At 43.1% G+C, this 13,697-nt stretch overlaps 1 protein-coding gene across 1 annotated transcript in view; it reads left to right on the top strand.

The window, feature by feature from the left end:
- LOC126481620 (synaptotagmin-14) overlaps positions 1-13,697 on the top strand; it is a 602,337-nt gene that overhangs the window by 494,865 nt on the left and 93,775 nt on the right. Inside the window, exons 4-5 of the mRNA XM_050105545.1 lie at positions 10,556-10,665; positions 10,783-10,881. Of these exons, the coding sequence (XP_049961502.1) occupies positions 10,556-10,665; positions 10,783-10,881 (209 nt within the window). The remainder of the gene's footprint in view (positions 1-10,555; positions 10,666-10,782; positions 10,882-13,697) is intronic.

The raw sequence follows: 13,697 nt of genomic DNA, 5'->3' as shown, positions 1-13,697 counted from the left end.
TATGAAACACATCCCTTCCACTGAACAAGTGCTCTTAGTTCTTAAAGTATTCGCTTTAGAGCCCATCTTTCCTGCATACTTTTTTTAGTTTGTTTTGGTCCATACTACAACCTCTCAAAATATGGAACGCAAAGAGACTGCAGTACAAGTGATTTGATTCATAGACCGCAGATTAAGGGGTGCTCATAGCTTCTAAAGCATATATTTTCGAGCCCGTGCATACTCGCACTTTTTGCTTCGAGTGATTGTTCATGTCATGTCCTTGAATACTGACTGTTCCTCCTGGGTCTGTCTGTAGAACACATCACGCACCCGCCTTCTTATTTGCTCACTGTTGCAGTTATTTATACTCCACGCAGCAGACTGAGCCAAATAAATGCACGATCTACCTACATGGATACTCTGCAAATCACATTTAAGTGTCTGGCGGAGGGTTCATAGAACCACCTTCACAATAATTCTCTATTATTCCAACCTCGCACAGCATGCAGAAAAAACGAACACCTATATCTATCCGTGTGAGCTCGGATTTCCCTATTTTAGTATGATGATCGTTTCTCACACTGTAGTTCGGCTTCAACAAAATAATTTCGCATTCGGAGAAGAAAATTGGTGATTGAAATTTCGAGAGAAAATTCTTCTGCAACGAAAAACGCCTGTTTTTTGATGATGTCCACCCCAAATCCTGAATCATTTCAGTTACACTCTCTCCTCTATTTCGCGATAATAGAAAACGTGCTGCCCTTCTTTGAACTTTTCTCGGTGTACTCTGTCAGTCATATTTGGTAAGGATCCCACATCGCGCAACAGCATTCTAGAAGAGGACGGGCAAGCATAGTGTAGGCACTCTCTTTAGTAGATGCGTTAATTTTCTAAGTGTCCTGACAAAAAAAAAAAAAAAAAAAAAAAAAAAAAAAAAAAAAAAAAAAAACGCAGTCTTTGGGTAGCCTTCCCCACAACATTTTCTATACGTTCCTTCCAATTTAATTTGTTCATAATTGTAATTCCCAGATATTTAGTTGAATTTAGGGCCTTTAGATTTGTCTGATTTATCGCGTAACCGAAGTTTAACGGATTCCTTTTAGCACTCATGTGGATGACCTCACACTTTTCATTATTTAGGCCAATTTTTGCACCATACAGATATCATTTCTAAATAGTTTTGCAGTTTATTTTAACCTCGTGATAACTTTTTCTAGACGATAAACGATAGCATCGTCTGCAAAAAAACCTGAGACGACTGCTCAGATTGTCTCCTAAATTGTTCATATACGAGGGTCATTCAATAATTAAAGAGCCAAATTGATCTGGGGGGAAAACTGTTAGTAGGGTAAGTTTGGTTCTCTTGTAGCTTTAAGTTGGTATCACTAGGATGAGCGCTGATCGGCTGATGTGTCAACATTGTTTTGTTTATAACCTCAAAAATGCTTTTCGAGATGGCGAGTCCGCTTGAAACGTCCACATTAGTTGAACGACGTTCTGTTACTCGTTTTTTACTTGCTGAAGGCGAGAAAGCAGTGAATACGTACAGTAGAATGTCTTAAGTTTATGGTGAAGGTTGTATGAATCTTGAAAATTTTTGCAAGTGGGTAGAGCAGTTCAAAAATGGTGACTGACGCACACCGTTCTGGCCGACCAGTTGCAGTTTCAACACCCTCACTTGAAAGTCGAATTGGTGACATTATTCGTGTCGACGGCCGTGTGACTGTGCAAATAATAGTTGATGAGGTTCAAGTTAGTACTGGTACAGTTCACAACAATATCTGTAACAAGCTGAAGTACAGCAACACATGTGCAACTTGGGTCCCAAAGAAGTTGACGCGGCTACCCAAGGAAACAAGGTTGAGAGTGTGCACAGAGCTAAAGGAACGTTATGAAAGAGAAGATGAGCACTTCCTCAACAAAATTTTAACTTGTGATGGGATTTGGGTTCACTATTATAAACCAGAATTAAAAAGACAAAGCGTGGAGTGGAAGCACACCAACTCACCTCTCAAGAAAAAATTCAAAACCCAAGCATTAGCAGGAAAAGTCATGTTCACGGTGTTTTGGGATGCTGAAGGTCCAGTTTTTTGTGATTATCTCGAAGAGCAGCGTACAATTTACAGTCAATACTACTTGGATTTGCTTTTAAACAAGGTGAGGCCAGCCATGAGAGAAAGAGAAAGAGAGGTGTGATTCTCCAGCAAGACAACGTCCGTCCTCATATTGCTCAACCAACCCGTGAAACCATCGACAAAATTGGCTGGGAAGTACTGCCCCATCCCCCTTACAGTCCTGATTTAGCACCTAGTGATTTCCATTTGTTTGGTGCACTGAAGGAGGCATTACGTGGGAAGAGGTTCCAGGATAACGAGGACGTGAAAAATTTTGGGGGAAATTGGTTCAAACATTAAGATAAAGATTTCTTTCCAGCCGAAATAAAAAAGCTTGTAGCCCGTTGGAACAAGTGCATAAATGTTCAAGGGGATTATGTCGAAAAGTAGAAAAAGAATTGTTCTGTAAAAATAAACGCTTTTTTCTCCAGAGTAATTTGTCTCTTTAATTATTGAATGACCCTCGTAGACAAGGAACAGCAAAGGCCTTATAACACTACCTTGGGGAACGCTAGAAATCACATCTGTTTTAATCGATCACTTTCCGTCAGTTACTACGATCTGTGACCTCTCTGACAGGAAATCACGAATCCAGTCACATAACTTAGACGATATTCCATAAGCGTGGAATTTCACTATAAGCCGCTTGTGTGGTGCAGTGTCAAAAGCCGTCTGGAAATCTAGAAATACGGAATCAATTTGAAATCCCCTGTCAATAGGGTTTAACACTTCATGTGAGTAAAGAACTAATTGTGTTCACCAAGAACGATGCTTTCTAAATCCGTGTTGACTCTGTATCAGTAGACCATTGTCTTAGAAGTAATTCATAATGTTCGAACACAATTTATGTTCCAAAATCCTGCTGCTTATCAACGTTAATGATATGGGCCTTGAATATTGGTGTGACCTGTGCAACTTTCCAGTGTTTGGGCAGGGATCTTTCGTCGAGCGAACGGTTATATATGATTGTTAAGTACGGAGATATTGTATCAGCGTACTGAAAGGAACCTAATTAATATACGCTCTGGACGGGAAGACTTACTTTTGTTAAGTGACTTAAGTTGCTTCACTATTCCGAGGATATCTACTTATATGTTACTCACGTTGGCAGCTGTTCTAGAATCGAATTCTGAAATATTTACTTCGTCTTCTTTGGCGAAAGAATTTCGGAAGGCTGTGTTTAGTAACTCTGCTTTGGCAGCGCTGTCTTCGGTAGTATCTCCATTGCTATCGCGCAGAGAAGGCATTGATTGTGTCTTGTTGCTAGCATACTTCACATACGACCAGATCTCTTTAGCTTTTCTGCCAGGTTTCGAGACAAAGATTCGTTGAGGAAACTGTTATAAGCATTTCGCATTCAAGTCCGTGCTAAATTTTGAGCTTTTGTAAAAGATCGCCAATCTTGGAGATTTTGAGTTCCGTTTAAATTTGGCATGTTTTTTCGTTGTTTCTGCAACACTGTTTTGAACCTTTTGTGTACCAAGGAGGGTGAGCTCCGTCGTTTGTTGATTTATGTGGTATAAATCTCCCAATTGCTGCCGATACTATTTCTTTGAATTCAGGCCATATCTGGTCTACAGTTACATTGTTAATTTGGAAGGAGTGGAGATTGTCTCTCAGAAAGGTGTCAGGTGAACTTTTGTCTACTTTTTTGAATAGGTATATTTTTCGTTTGTTTTTGGAGGGTTTGGGGTTTACAATATTCAATCTCGCTATGACAACCCTGTGTTCACTAATCCCTGTATCCGTTTTGATGCTTATTACTAGCTCAGGATTATTTTTTGCTAAGAAGGCAAGTGTGTTTTCGCAACCATTTACTATTCGCTTGGGCCCATGAACTAACTGCTCGAAATAATTTTCAGAGAATCCTTTTAGCACAATTTCGAATGATGTTTTATGCGTACCTCCGGATTTGAACATGTTTTCGCCAACATATCGACGGTAAATTAAAGTCACCACCAACTATAATTGTATGAGTCGGGAACGTGTTTGAAATTGAACTCAAGTTTTCTTTGAATTTTTCGGCAATTGTATCATCTCAATTGGGAGGTCGGTAAAATTATCCAATTATTATTTTATTCCAGTTGCCAAAAGTGACCTCTGCCCATATACTAACTCACGGGAACTATCTATTTCAATTTCGCGACCTTGATAAACTACTTCTAACAGCAACAAACACGCCAGCGCCAATTGTGTTTAGCCTATCCTTTCGGAACACCGTTAGGTTTTTCGAAAAAATTTCGGCTGAGCTTGTCTCCGGCCTTAGCCAGCTTTCAGTGCCTGTAATGATTTGAGGATCAATGCTTTCTATTAACGCTTGGTGCTCGTACGTTATTCCTGTGTTCGGCCTGCACCCTTCGAGAGTAAAGCCCTTTTGGTGTTTTCCCGAGAACCTCTAACCTAAAAAGCTGCCCAGTCCACGCCACACATCCCCTGCTACCCGTGTAGCCACCTCCTGTGTGTAGTGGACACCTAACCTATTCAGTGGAACCCGAAATCGAACCACTCAATGGCGCAAGTCGAGGAATCAGTTATGGCAGCCAACGTTACATGTGATAGAACGTTTTTGCTCTTATAAAGCTGTCATATAGGTCATCTCGCCTTGATACCATATTGTTGGCTTATACAATGTGAGGCGAGACCAACACCGAGTACAAACAGTGTTCAATAAAGAAAGCCCGTAACTCTCCTGGTTATCTTCATGAATGGAAGCAGCAAACTATGGATCTAATCCTAGCTAATCTCAGAATATTACGACTTCCTGTATTTAGTGGTGCCAAACGTAACCAAGAACACCTCAATTTTTTCACAAAAAGACGAACTTTAAGCTGAGCAGTTATTATATGTGTCATTTTTTCCTCCACTGCGATACTGAAGCAAAAGGCACAAAGAGAACTAGGGTTAATGTCCCATCTGCAATAACCACGTCATTACAGACAGAAAGATACTAAACCAAGTGTTTCTTATAGAAATGGTGTACTTTTAATTTCACTCGATACATCGTAAAAAGAGAAGTACAGTGATGTAATCCGTGATATGTTCGCAGCGAAACTTCACCCAGAAGTATGTATAACATGTGCTACATGTGAAGAGCAGAGCTTCTGTAACAGTGGAATTTCATCCCCATTGACACATAAACATAGCATAACGAGCTCTAAGTGATCGTTGGCCTGATGTATACAAAATCTGCTTCTTACTGTTCCAAAGACATTCAATGCAAGCATTAAGGATCATTATAGTTTTGATTTTCTTTTTAAAGCCCTGTGCATATAATGAAGTATCATCTTTGGTTAAGAAAACATGCTTACATCAAGATCTCGATGGATAAAGTTAAGACTACTTAGCAAACGTCAAAATAATCAGTCCTTTGCGTGATATCTGTTCCTGTAAAAACTGTTTTCATCTCATGAACGAAAATGCACAGACGTCCAAATTACATGAACCGTCTATACCAATGATGCGTTTCTCAATAGTCATTAATTAATAAAATTGAAATTTAAAAATTGTATAATATACTATATGTTTCAATAATTATTGTATTTGATTAGTATTATAGTCTCTTTCATTTTGTAGCCAGATTTCCAATGCTTTCTTTTCAGTGTTGTGAATATGTGATGAACAACTCATTTAATTACAGAGCGTGTACATAAATAATAATGTGAAAGTATTATACATAATTATCTTAATGTCAATATGTTATCAAACTGTTATCATATCAGTACCTTTTAAAAAGAGTGAGACAATAAATAATAATAATAATAACAATTATTATTATTATTATTATTATGATTTATTGGCTCACTCATTTTTACAAGGTATTGATATAATGGTAATGGTTTTAACGACAAACTGTCAGTAAGTTAACTGCGTTCTCCTAGAAACCGACGAAGTATTCTGGAAGTGTTCAGTACAGCTTCCTTACACTGCTGCCAACATAGCGAAGTATGCATTGCATGTCCTGTAGGCTGTTCACTGTCCGTTTTGGGACAGCGACAGCATCTGATATTACCACAGAGACGATGTATACAGATTTCTATTTCCACATGGCTTTCACCTAATCTACCAGGTATTGGCACACGATACAGCAGTGTCTGTCGTGAAAGTGACGTGCTGAGCTTTGTTGATCACTATTATGTCAGGTCTCTTACAACCGATTGTTTTATCGATTATGAAGCTGCAGTTCCAGTAGATTTTGATCTTTTAGGTTCTGTACAATACTAATAGGATTGTATGTGTTCTATCGAGGATAGTCTTTCATTAACTGATACCACTTTCCAAACTTCTGGTGGTTTATTTTGGCGACCTCGTGATGCCTTTTCAAATATTCCGTGGATTCCAGGCCAGGATCTTAAGTTTTTTTTAAGCTGCCTTTCATACCAGCAGCTTGAGGTAGCCTTCGTCTCTAAATACTGCTCATACGTAACGGCTCTAACAGATCCGAGATTTCTCTGTAAAACCATCGTAAATATTGTATGCTTCATGCGTTTTCCTCTCAAAAAACTTTTTTTTTTTTTTTTTGGCAAGGAATGTTTTCACATATTTTGCTCGTCTTCGCCACGATAATCCCTATCGCGTGTGGTACACACTTTGATGAAGACGTCCGTCCGACAGATAATGACGCAATGTTCGAGTCGGTTGATGCGGTCCCGCATAAAAGTCTTTTGTCAAGATGTAATGAACGCCGACCGCCAGTCAGTCGTGTAATTTCCGACCTGTCACTGACAGGCCAGTCGCCTATGCAGCTGACTCTTGACCTTCCACCTAGTCCGCGACAACAAAGGGTTTCTTATGTTTAGGAACGAGAGGAATCGGATGTATGTGGTATCGAGCTTTCGTATTGTCATTAAAGTTCGCAACCGAGTTTCGTATTGGGGTCATTAAATATAGTCCCCGCTTTCAGAAAGGCTCCACTGATATTTTCCGGCTCCACAGGAGTTTGCGGCGGTAAAAGGTTCTTGATTATAAAGCTAAAGAGGTTTCGTCCCACTGCCTGTCTATTAAACGTTACTGAACTTTCATGTGGTTCTCGAAAGTTATTGCTCAGAATAAGGATGCAAGATTCGTAAGCAGTCGAACTGAACGTGGACTGTAGGGGGAAATTCGATTACATGCTTCAAACATTGTTTTTAATATCTTTCTATTTGTTAAATATTCTATAGGAGTTAATAAAAGGATTTGTAAAGCTTTTTCCCCCTCGCGAGGCGGCTCTCTGATATTTTGCATAATACATAAATGATTTAGATATCGTGACGAACTCTTCATTCCTGAATATGTACAGCACCAGCGTGTTCTCCTCATTATTACATTTCACTTCCATATAATGCTGTCAGATGTTCAGCTTCACGAATTTCATCCCCAAATAATTCCATGTCAAAGTTTGATACAAATAGATTAGAACTGGCGATGAATGCTTGTGTGCGATTCGTATGCGTTGTATGCTATTTTAACCATATCACTCCTGCCTACCAGTGGCAATTATGGCTGCGTGCCCGATAAGCGTGGAGACTATCCGTCGTCTTTCAATGGTTGCACTTCCTCTTATGTAACTTCAAGTCTTGCGCTGTTTTCTGAACAGCACAGGAGGAATACTCGTTTTCAACAAAGTATGAAGGTGTTTTGAAAAGTTGCTGGCGATTTAAAAACCAGTTAGAAATATTAGTAACTGCTGCAGAGTACTACATTAAAAACAGAGTCCTGGGAAGCTGCTTGTAGCATTGGTGTAATATTAACTGAATAACTGAATCAGCAACTGAGGAGTTTAAATGCCTTGGATAGGCAGTCAGATCTCACGTAGCTTGCATAAGCCCCAAATCTTGTAATTTTGGTCTCGGCAGTAAATTTGTGACTGTTTTAGGGGAACAGGTATCCATTCTAAATGTACGAGCTCGTGCTGAAAACCTACGGCTCCGAATTTTTTATGTGAAAGCGGTTAAAGCTTTTTAAATAAAACGAACGTAATTAACATCTACGTCTTCATTTTTCATGTCTACGTATTTATGTGTCAACATAGTCATCCTGGCGAAGAACATATTTCTCCAAAGGAGAGACCAGTTTGTTGATACAATCACTCTAGAATGTTTGACTTCGTTGACGGAGGAACTCCCTCATCCCTATTGTTACTCGGAAAGAAGCACTCTCCGGCCGCGGTGGCCGAGCGGTTCGAGGCGCTACAGTCTGGAACCGCACGGCCGCTACGGTGGCAGGTTCGAATCCTGCCTCGGGCATGGATGTGTGTGATGTCCTTAGGTTAGTTAGGTTTAAGTAGTTCTAAGTTCTAGGGGACTGATGACCTTAGAAGTTAAGTTCCATAGTGTTCAGAGCCATTTGAACCATTTTTTGAAACAATCTACCACACTGTGAGACGACGGCGGTGGTATTTGGCTTTTACACTGAGCTCACAAAGGTCATTGGATACCTCCTAATATCGCGAGAGACCTCATTTTGCCCAGTGTAGTGCAGCAACTTGACGTACCGTGGATTCAACAAGTCGTTGCAAGTCCCCTGGGGAATTATAGCCGTCTTTAGCTGCGAAAGTATTGTCAGTGCATGATTTGTGCAAGAACTGACATCTCGATTATGTCCCATAAATGTTCGATGCGATTGATTTTGGGTGACCTGAGTGGCCAAATCATTCGCTCGAACTGTCCAGAATATTCTTCAAACCAATCACGAATAGTTGTGACCCGGTGACATGGCGCATCGTTGTTTAGGATGAGGATGTCCAGGAACGGCTGAAATTGGTCTCCAGGCAGCCGAACATAATCATTTCGAGCTAATGATCGGTTCAGTTGAATCAGAAGACACAGTCCATTCAATGTAGAGACAGACCATACTATTATGGAGCCACCACCAGCTTGCACAGTGTCTCATTGACTAGATGGGTCCTTGGCTTCATGGGATCTGCGCTACACTCGAACCATACCATCAGCTCTTACTAGCTCAAGTCAGGACTCATCTGACGAGGCCAGGGTTTTCCAGTCGTCTACGGTCCAACCGATATGTTCACGAGCCCGGGAGAGGTGCCACAGACGATGTCGTGCTGTTAGCAAATGCACTCGCGTCAGCCGTCTGCCACAATAGCCCATTACGCCAAATTTCGCCGCACTGTCCTAAGGGATACGTTCGTCGCACGCCCCACATAGATTTCTCCAATTATTTCACACAGTGTTGCTTGTCGTTAGCATGGCAACTCTGCGCAAACGCTGCTGTTCTCGGTCTTCAAGTGAAGACTGTCGGCCACTGCTCTGCCCGTGATGAGAGGTAAGGCCTGAAATCTGGTATGAGAATTTTTGACAGTGTGGATATCGGAATATTGAACTTCCTAACGATTTCCAGAACGAATGTCCCATGCGTCTAGCTCTAACTAGCATTTGGCGTTCAAAGACTGTTAATTCCCCTCGTGCGTCCATAATAACGTCGGGTAAATTTTGACATGAATGACTTGAGTGATAATGCACTGGCCTCTTATACATTGTGTACACGATACTACCAAAAAATGGTTCACATGGCTCTGAGCACTATGGGACTTAACATCGGAGGTCATCAGTCCCCTAGAACTTAGAACTACTTAAACCTAACTAACCTAAGGACACCACACACATCCATGCCCGAGGTAGGACTCGAACATGCGACCGTAGCAGCAGCGCGGTTGCAGACTGAAGCGCCTAGAACCGCTCGGCCACTCCGGCAGGCGCGCGATACTACCGCCATCCATATATGTGCGTATCGTCATCCCATGACTTCTTTCACCTCAGTGTAATGAGGATCATTGTTTACTTTCCGCACGTAGATGGTGGCGAACTGAGATACGGTTACACTGATAACCAGTGCACACAGGAAGAACCAACTACAAAGGGTAAACATTTTTGTTAGAGAAATACTTCCAGTGGTGGTCTGCTCTAAAATATGAGGCAACCGTGGCGTCTTAGTGATTTTTTTTACTACCAATAAATCAGAAGTAAAAAAGGACTGTCGTAATCGGATACAGTGACCACTAACCAGACGTACGATGGTAGTGTAAAGTTTATTGGAAGACGTCAGTTTCGCATGCTGTAGGAGGTACAGCGCCGCACTCTCAGCGACATTAACGCCGCACAGCTGTCACTGACTTGCAGCTGTTGGAAAGGGGAACGTAAAACGGCTTTTATTGCTGTGTTGTAGACATGTCCATCTGACGCACAATGAATAGCGAACGAGCGAGCCAGGTAACTAGGTCATGGAGACTCCTGCTAGCAGTCACGCGAAGGGCACCTGTCAACCACTGCCAAGGTAAACTTTTGGTTTCCGTCCACAAGCTCAAATTTACCCAAAGTTTCCACCTACATCTATGTAGAAGATATAGTTGTGTGATGGGATGCATCTTTTTGGACCGTCCTGACCTTGACGTCAGCACACTGTACCAGTGAAGAGATTGCCTCGACAGCGCTATAGGTATATGTGTGTTTGTGTGTTTTGGGCAGCGGGTTGCTCGAGCGTCGGCGTTGGCGGCAGCGGTGGAGGCGGCGGAGGCGGCGCGATGGTGGCATGTGCGGGGCCTTCCGGAGACCCCGCGTCGCTGGCGGAGAAGGGCCGCGCGGGAGCCGGCGGCAGCGGCAGCGGCGCGGCCGGGGGCGGGAGCGGCGGGGGCGGCGCGCCGGCGGGCAGCGTCAGCAGCAGCGCCTCCAGCAGCACCAGCGCCGAGGAGGAGGCGGCGGCGGCCGCGGCGGAGCTGCGCCACAGAGACCCGCGCCACGGCGGCTACCGGCGCCTGCCGCAGCCGCAGCCGGACCCCGCCGCCAACCAAGACGTGAGTCGCCTCCCGGGCAGCAGCCCACGCTGGCAGCTTCCTCCAGACACAGTGTTGCAACGAGGCCGAACGCTGTGCTGTTTAAATCATACATACACTGACGGGAAGAAAAATCGCAGCACTAAAAGATAATTAATGTACAGTAATAAAATTTCTGGAATACATTTGTCTGAGTAACATATTTAAGTGATTAAAATTATAAGACCACAGGTTAATATAAGCGCGAGAGAAATCATTGCAAATTTGAAACCCTGGTACATCGATAATCGGTGTAACCGCCAGAATGTCGAATGCAGACATGCAAACGTGCGTGCACTGTGTTGTACAGATGCCAGGTGCCAATTCGTGGTATGGAGTTCCATGCCTATTGTACTTGGTCGGTCAGTACAGAGACGGTTAAAGTTGTTTGTGGATGAAGTTGGTGTTGTCATCCGGGAATGTCCCATATGTGATCGATTCGAGACAGATCTGGCGATCTATCAGGCCATCGACACTCTTTAGAGCATGTTCGGTTACAACAGGGTATGTGGGTGAGTGTTATCCTGTTGAAAACCAGCCCCTGGAGTGTTGTTTGTCAGTGGCAGCACGACAGATCGAATCACCCGATTGGCGTACAAATTTGCAGTCATGGTGTGCGTGGGATAACCACGAGAGTGTTACTGCTGTCATACCAAATCGCACCCCAGATCAGGCCCTCAACTGGCCTCCTTCTAACCAGTACACGGCCATCACTGGCACTGAGGCAGTTCCAGCTTTCATCAGAAAACTTAACAGACCCCCATCCTGCCAACCAACGAGCTCTCGCTTGACACCACTGAAGTCGCAAATGGTGGTGGTTTGGGGTCAGTAGAATGCACGTTGCATGGCTTCTGTCTCGGAACTGTCCTAGAAGTAACCGATTTATAACAGTTCGTTGTGTCACTATGATGCCAACTGCCGATCGAACTGCTGCTTCAGATGTAGTACGACGCGCCAGAGCCACACGCCGAACACGATGGTCTTCTCTCTCGGTAGTGTCATGTGGACGTCCAGAGCCCGATCTTCTGGCGACCAAACACTCTCGTGACAACAGCTGCCAACAATCATGTACAGTGGTTACTTTCCTGCCAAGTCTTTCTTCAATGCTGCAGAAGGAATATGTAGCTTCTCGTAGCCTTGTTACAAGAACTCGTTCAATCCTAACGGCGTGTCGACGATGACGTCTTTGTCGCCTTAAAGGCATTCTTGATTAACTTCAAACAATAGCGCCACTCTTATGCGACTGGCGTGAAATCTGAATAGACATCATCTTTCAGATGTAGGAAAAATGCCTGGCAGCTTTCGTTTATGTCGAACAACTCTTGCTTGGTGTGGCGATTTTTTCTCCTTCAGTTTATACGAGATTGGCTTGATAATTGTGCTAAGAAAAACTTAGGAAAATGCTTGTTTCGTAAACAACGCACCTTGCATATCAACATAGTCTCTTTTGAATGTACACTTTGTCCTCCAGCTTTTTCGTTCCATCGGAAAAATAGGTTTTGTCAAAATCGACAAAATACTCGTTTACTCCAACTATCACTCCTCATTTGATGAAAATTTCTTTCCAGCAAGCCGAAGTTTCAAGTTATGTAACAGGAAGAAGTCACTTACAAGGGGACCTCCCCATCGCACCCCCCTCAGATTTAGTTATAAGTTGGAACAGTGGATAGGCCTTGAAACACTGAACACAGATCAATCGAGAAAACAGGAAGAAGTTGTGTGGAACTATGAAAAAAAATAAGACTTTCAGTTGAGCATATATTTATTGTCATAATTATATGACAGCCTGTACAAGCCATCGCCATTCGCGCCCTGTGTAGCGCCTCATTCATGCCGTTGAGCAGTATGAGAAGAAACATCATTGGGGGAAGCTTTCAGCTTTAGATTTATTGTGCTTCTGCTAGTCCCGCCCTTCCGCTCCCTTCCTGGTAATCGCTGAGCAGGCTGGCTCCTCTGCTTCCCCCGCCACGCATCTCCTGAAATCAGTCAATGACTCGTATACTCCTGACACTTCCTGCTGGCGACTGAAGGCTGTTTTGTGTTGCCCCCTTGGGTACTGCTACTGGGGACGGCCAGTCGCCGAAATATCAGCACCTTCCGCTAGAGTCTGAAGAATAGGTTCTGTCTCCGTATTCCAATGGCCAAGCAGCTGATCATAAAATGAACGGAGCTTATACCCGGCATGTACAGCGTCGTGTAATATTTGGTTACCTAGAGAGTGCATGTTCTTTCTCATCTTCTCGTGTTTTGTGACAGGGCTTGTCGACTGATAAAAATTGGAAATTTGTGGTAAGGTTTTATGGAGCCAAACTGCTGAGGTCATCGGTCCCTAAGCTTACGCACTACTTAATCTAACTTAAATTAACTTACACTAAGGACAACACACAGTTCATCATCCTTGTCCCTGACTTCCTCAGCATCATGTCTTGCTTGACAAGGTCAGAGATTACCTTTTTCATCAACGAAAATGAAGACTACTTTCTCCTCCAGACCTCTTACGCTTCTGTGTAGCGTCCACAGAAAAGTAAAGCTATTTCCTCTCCTGGAACAACCACGTGCTTGCATACGCCTCCAAATATTTTACAGTCAGATGGCAAAAGGCGTTCTCCCTTGCAGATGCCACAATTCATTTCATACCGTACTGGCAATTTTCCTTGGCGCAGAATGTCCTTGCTCCTTAGGTTTCCTTCCAGAGCGTGACAAGCAGCCTTGTAACCACTGAAGATTCTTTGGGGTCACTTGAGATCACACATTTTGACACTTGTTTCTCGTTAGCGTCAGTGGTGATACTTTTATCC

This window comes from Schistocerca serialis, chromosome 1 (genome assembly GCF_023864345.2).
Source record: "Schistocerca serialis cubense isolate TAMUIC-IGC-003099 chromosome 1, iqSchSeri2.2, whole genome shotgun sequence".
Classification (NCBI taxonomy): Eukaryota; Metazoa; Arthropoda; class Insecta; order Orthoptera; family Acrididae; genus Schistocerca; species Schistocerca serialis.
The sequence above is the reverse complement of the archived record's forward strand: the minus strand, read 5'-3'. Positions and strand labels throughout refer to the sequence as shown.